This window comes from Pyrgilauda ruficollis, unplaced genomic scaffold (assembly GCF_017590135.1).
Source record: "Pyrgilauda ruficollis isolate IOZ18807 unplaced genomic scaffold, ASM1759013v1 scaffold1238, whole genome shotgun sequence".
NCBI lineage: Eukaryota > Metazoa > Chordata > Aves > Passeriformes > Passeridae > Pyrgilauda > Pyrgilauda ruficollis.
The window spans coordinates 1688-7114 of NW_024510744.1; the positions used below are offsets into that span (position 1 = coordinate 1688).

Here is a 5427-nt window from a genome sequence, read left to right on the forward strand (position 1 = left end):
GTGTGTCCGTGTCTGTCCCTCCTGTGTCCCGTGTGTGTCCCTCCTGTGTCCCCCTGTGTGTCCGTGTCTGTCCGTTCTGTGTCCCCCTGTGTGTCCTTTCTGTGTTCCTCCTGTGTCCCCTTGTGTCCCCTCTGTGTCCCTTCTGTATCCCCCTGTGTGTCCCGTGTCTGTCCCTCCTGTGTCCCGTGTGTGTCCCTCCTGTGTCCCCGTGTGTCCCCTCCTGTGTCCCCCTGACTGTCCCGTGTCTGTCCCTGTGTGTTCTTTCTGTGTTCCCCTGTGTGTCCCGTGTCTGTCCCTCCGTGTCCCCGTGTCTGTCCCTCCTGAGTCCTGTGTGTGTCCCCCCGTGTGTCCGTGTGTGTCCCTCCTGTGTCCCCCTGCATGTCCCGTGTCTGTCCCTCCTGTGTGTCCCCTCTGTGTCCCTCTTGTGTGTCCGTGTGTGTCCCCCTGTGTGTCCCCTGTGTCTCGTGTCTGTCCTTCTTGTGTCGCCCTGTGTGTCCCATCTGTGTCCCTCCTGTGTCCCCCGGCTGGTCCGTGTGTCACTGCCTGTCCTCTGGTTGTCCCTCCCTGTCCCTTCTGTGTCCCCCTGGCTGTCCCGTGTCTGTCCCGTGTGTGTCCCCCTGATTGTCCCGTTTGTGTCCCGCCTGTGTCCCCCTGGCTGTCCCGTGTCTGTCCTTCTTGTGTCGCCCTGTGTGTTCCATGTCTGTCCCTCCTGTGTCCCCCTGGCTGTCCCGTGTCTGTCCCGTGTGTGTCCCTTCTGTGTCCATGTGTGTCCCTCCTGTGTGTCCCTCCTGTGTCCCATGTGTGTCCCCCTGCGTGTCCCGTGTCTGTCCCTCCTGTGTCCCCCTGCATGTCCCGTGTCTGACCCTCCTGTGTGTCCCCTCTGTGTTCCTCCTGTGTCCCCCTGTGTCCCTTCTGTGTCCCCCTGTGTGTCCGTGTGTGTCCCTCCTGAGTCCCCCTGCATGTCCCGTGTCTGTCCCATGTGTGTCCCCCTGTGTGTCCCCCTGGCTATCCCGTGTCTGTCCCTCCTGTGTGTCCCCTCTGTGTCCCTCCTGTGTCCCCCTGTGTGTCCGTGTGTGTCCCACTGGTTGTCCCCCTGTGTGTCCCCTCTGTGTCCCCTTGGTTGTCCCGTGTGTGTCCCTCCTGTGTCCCATGTCTGTCCTTCTTGTGTCCTCTGGCTGTCCCGTGTCTGTCCCGTGTGTGTCCCTCCTGTGTCCATGTGTGTCCCTCCTGTGTGTCCTGTCTGTGTCCCTCCTGTGTCCCGTGTGTGTCCCCCTGCGTGTCCTGTTTGTGTCCCTCCTGTGTCCCCCTGGCTCTCCCGTGTCTGTCCCGTGTGTGTCCCGTGCGGGTCCCCCTGGCTCCCCCTGGCTGTCCCGTGTGTCGCTGCGTGTCCCCCTGTGTGTCCTCTGTGTGTCCCTTCTGTGTCCCTCTGTATATCCCCTGTGTCCCTCCTATGTCCCCCTGTCTGTCCCGTGTCTGTCCCTCCTGTGTCCCCCTGTCTGTCCCGTGTCTGTCCCTCCTATGTCCCCCTGTCTGTCCCGTGTCTGTCCCTCCTATGTCCCCCTGTCTGTCCCGTGTCTGTCCCTCCCGTGTCCCCCTGTGTGTCCCGTGTCTGTCCCTTCTGTGTCCCCCTGTCTGTCCCGTGTCTGTCCCTCCTGTGTCCCCCTGTGTGTTCTGTGTCCCCTGCCCCTCATCTGCCCGTCCCCCTGTCTGTCTGTCCCTTGTCCCCTTGTCTGTCACCTGCTTGTCCCCTTGTCTGTCACACTGTGACACTGCTGGTCCCCCTGCCTGTCCTCTTGCCTGTCTTGTCTGTCACCTCTCTGTCACCTGCCTGTCCCCCCTCTGTCCCCCTGTCTGTCCCACTTCCCGACCCCCGGCCCACCCCCCTGCCAGACTGTGCCCGACTCAACTCCTGACCTGCCCTTGTCCCTTGTCCCTTGTCCCTTGTCCCTTGTCCCTACAGGACAACTGCGAGCGCCTGGAGCTCTCCCTGACCCTTTGGGTCTACGAGGGCCGTGACCTCCCGGCGCGGCGCCGCCTGCGCTGCCACCTCCACCTGGACGGCGCCGTCTTCGCCCGCACCACGGCCAAGCCGGCCGGCGCCGACGGCCAACTCTTCTGGGGCGAGCTCTTCCACTTGGCCGCGCTGCCGCCGGCACGCGCCCTCACCGTCGCCCTGTGCCCTGTCCCCCCTCCCCTGTCCCTGTCCCCTGTCCCCTGTCCGGTGTCCCCCCTCCCCTGTCCCTGTCCCCTGTCCCCATCCCTGCCCTTAACCCCCTATCTCTGTCCCTTCCCATGTCCCTGTCCCCTGTCCCGTGTCCCCTGTCCCCATCCCTGCCCTTAACCCCCCGTCTCTGTTCCTTCCCATGTCCCTCTCCCTGTCCCCTGTCCCATGTCCCTGTCCCTATCCCCAGTCTCTGTCCCTGTTCCCTGTCCCTGTCCCCATCTCTGCCCTTAATCCCTTGTCTCTGTTCCTTCCCATGTGCCTCTCCCTGTCCCCTGTCCCCATCGCTGCCCTTAAGTCCCGTGTGTGTCCCCCTGCGTGTCCTGTTTGTGTCCCTCCTGTGTCCCCCTGGCTCTCCCGTGTCTGTCCCGTGTGTGTCCCGTGCGGGTCCCCCTGGCTCCCCCTGGCTGTCCCGTGTGTCGCTGCGTGTCCCCCTGTGTGTCCTCTGTGTGTCCCTTCTGTGTCCCTCTGTATATCCCCTGTGTCCCTCCTATGTCCCCCTGTCTGTCCCGTGTCTGTCCCTCCTGTGTCCCCCTGTGTCCCTTCTGTGTCCCCCTGTGTATCCGCGTGTCTGTCCCGTGTCTGTCCCTCCTGTGTCCCCCTGTGTCCCTTCTGTGTCCCCCTGTGTATCCGCGTGTCTGTCCCGTGTCTGTCCCTCCTGTGTGTCCCCTCTGTGTCCCTCCTGTGTCCCCCTGTGTGTCCGTGTGTGTCCCACTGGTTGTCCCCCTGTGTGTCCCCTCTGTGTCCCCTTGGTTGTCCCGTGTGTGTCCCTCCTGTGTCCCATGTCTGTCCTTCTTGTGTCCTCTGGTTGTCCCGTGTGTGTCCCTTCTGTGGCCCCCTGGCTGTCCCTTGTGTCGCTGCTTGTCCCCCTGTCTGTCCCGTGTCTGTCCCTCCCGTGTCCCCCTGTCTGTCCCGTGTCTGTCCCTCCTGTGTCCCCCTGTGTGTTCTGTGTCCCCTGCCCCTCATCTGCCCGTCCCCCTGTCTGTCACCTGCTTGTCCCCCTGTCTGTCACCTGCTTGTCCCCTTGTCTGTCACCTGCTTGTCCCCTTGTCTGTCACACTGTGACACTGCTGGTCCCCCTGCCTGTCCTCTTGCCTGTCTTGTCTGTCACCTCTCTGTCACCTGCCTGTCCCCCCTCTGTCCCCCTGTCTGTCCCACTTCCCGACCCCCGGCCCACCCCCCTGCCAGACTGTGCCCGACTCAACTCCTGACCTGCCCTTGTCCCTTGTCCCTTGTCCCTTGTCCCTTGTCCCTGTCCCTTAACCCTCTGTCTCTGTCCCTTCCCATGTCCCTGTCCCCTGTCCCTGTTCCCTGACCCCTGTCCCCTGTCCCTGTCCCCATCCCTGCCCTTAACCCCTTGTCTCTGTCCCTTCCCCTGTCCCTGTCCTTGTCCCCGCCTCTGTCCCTTCCCGCAGGCCCCTGTCCCCATCCCTGGCCGTGTCCCTCTCATTGTCTCTGCCATTGGCTCCTGTCCCTGTCCCCTACTCCTGACACTGTCCCCATCCCTGTCCCCGCAATCCCGACCCCGGGCTCTGTCCCTGTCCCTGTCCCCTGTCCCCATCCCCGCCACTGGCTCCTGTCCCTTCCCTTGTCCCTGTCCCTGCAGTCCCTGTCCCCATCCCTGCCCGCATCTTTGTCCCCTGTCCCTTGTCCCCGCATTCCTGTCCCCATCCCTGCCGCTGGCTTCCTGTTCCTTGCGCTGTCCCTTGTCCCTGTCCCTTGTCCCTGTCCCTGTGCCTGTCCCTGCACACATCCTCCTGCTCTCTCCCCTGTCCCCGTCTCCGCAGTCCCTGTCCCCGCAGTCCCTGTCCCCATGGCTGCCCGCATCTCTGCTCTGCTCACTGTCCCCTGTCCCCTGTCCCCTGTCCGGGTCCCCGTCCCCATCCCTGTCCTCAACCCTCCGCATCTCTTCCTCCCCTTGTCCTTGTCCCTCACCCCTGTCCCCGCAGTTCCTGTCCTCTGTCCCCGCAGTCCGTGTCCCCGCAGTCCCTGTCCCCTGTCCCCGCAGTCCGTGTCCCCTGTCCCCGTCCCTCCTTCCTCCATCCCCGCATCGCTGCCCTCACCCGCTGTCCCTTCCCTTGTCGCTGTCCCCGTCCCTGCGCCAGCATCCCCTGTCCCCATCGCTGCCCTCACCCTGTCCCTTCCCTTGTCGCTGTCCCCATCTCTGCCCTCACTCGCTGTCCCTTCCCTTGTCGCTGTCCCCGTCCGTGCCCGCAGTCCCGGTCCCTGCCTCCCGCATCCCGTCCCTTCTCTTGTCGCCGCTGTCCCTTCCCTTGTCGCCGCTGTCCCTCCCTTGTCGCCGTCCCGCTCCCTGCCCGCATTCCCGGGGCCGCCGCCATCCCCGCTCCCGCATTCCCGCATTCCCCGCCCGCCGCCGCCGCTGCCCCGGCCCCGCTCAAGGTCACGGCGGGGCCGGGCCGGGCCCGGTGCGGCTGCGGCGGTTCCGCCGGTCCCGGTTACGCAACGCGCCGCAGCCGCCGCCGCCGCCGCCGCACCGGGCCCGGCCGGGGCCGCGCTCCGCACAAAGGCCGGCCTCGGGAGGACGGGGACAACGGGGACAACGGGGACAACGGCGCCGGGGCCGCGGGGGGCTCCGCGCCGCCGCCGCCGCTGCCCTTGAACTTGGCTCCGGCAGACAAAGGGCAGCGGCGCCGGGGACCGGCCGCCCGCTCGGTTCTGCCCCGGTTCCGCCCCGGTTCCGGCCCGCTCCCGCCGCGGTTCGGCGCCGTCCCCCCGCGCCCGGCGGAGGCAGCGCGGCGGAATGCGGCGGTTCCCGGCCGGGGAAAGGGGGGGGCCCGCGGGGCCCGGCGGGGCCCGGCGCTCGGTATTTACCCTTCTCGTGCAAGCGGGAGCCGAAATCCGCCCGGGCGCGGCCGTACGGGGCGTCGAGGCCGGCGGGGAAGTCATCGAGCTTCACCTTCTTCACCAGGAACGACCTGGGCATGGTTCCTCCGGGGACCGGGCCCGGCCCCGCCGCCACAAAGGGCCCCCCCCGGGGCGGGGGGGGACGGGCGGGGGGTGCTGAACCGAGCTACGGCTTTGTGCGGCGGGCGCGGCCGCCCAGCTCCGGGCCGGGGCCNGGGGGGAGGGAGGGAGGGCGGTGGGAGCCGGGAGAATCCCGGGATTCGGGGAGCGATTGGAGCCGGGAGAATCCCGGGATTCGGGGGGAAATGGAGAGAGAATGGAGCTCGGAGAATCCCGGGATT

The 5427-nt window shown here is 66.6% G+C and overlaps 1 protein-coding gene across 1 annotated transcript in view; it reads right to left on the minus strand.

The window, feature by feature from the left end:
• SCRT1 (scratch family transcriptional repressor 1) overlaps window positions 1-5165 on the minus strand; it is a 6487-nt gene extending 1322 nt beyond the window's left edge. The window contains exon 1 of the mRNA XM_041490540.1: window positions 5054-5165. Coding sequence (XP_041346474.1) covers window positions 5054-5165 — 112 coding nt within the window. The remainder of the gene's footprint in view (window positions 1-5053) is intronic.
• Between the last annotated feature and the right edge of the window lie 262 nt (window positions 5166-5427).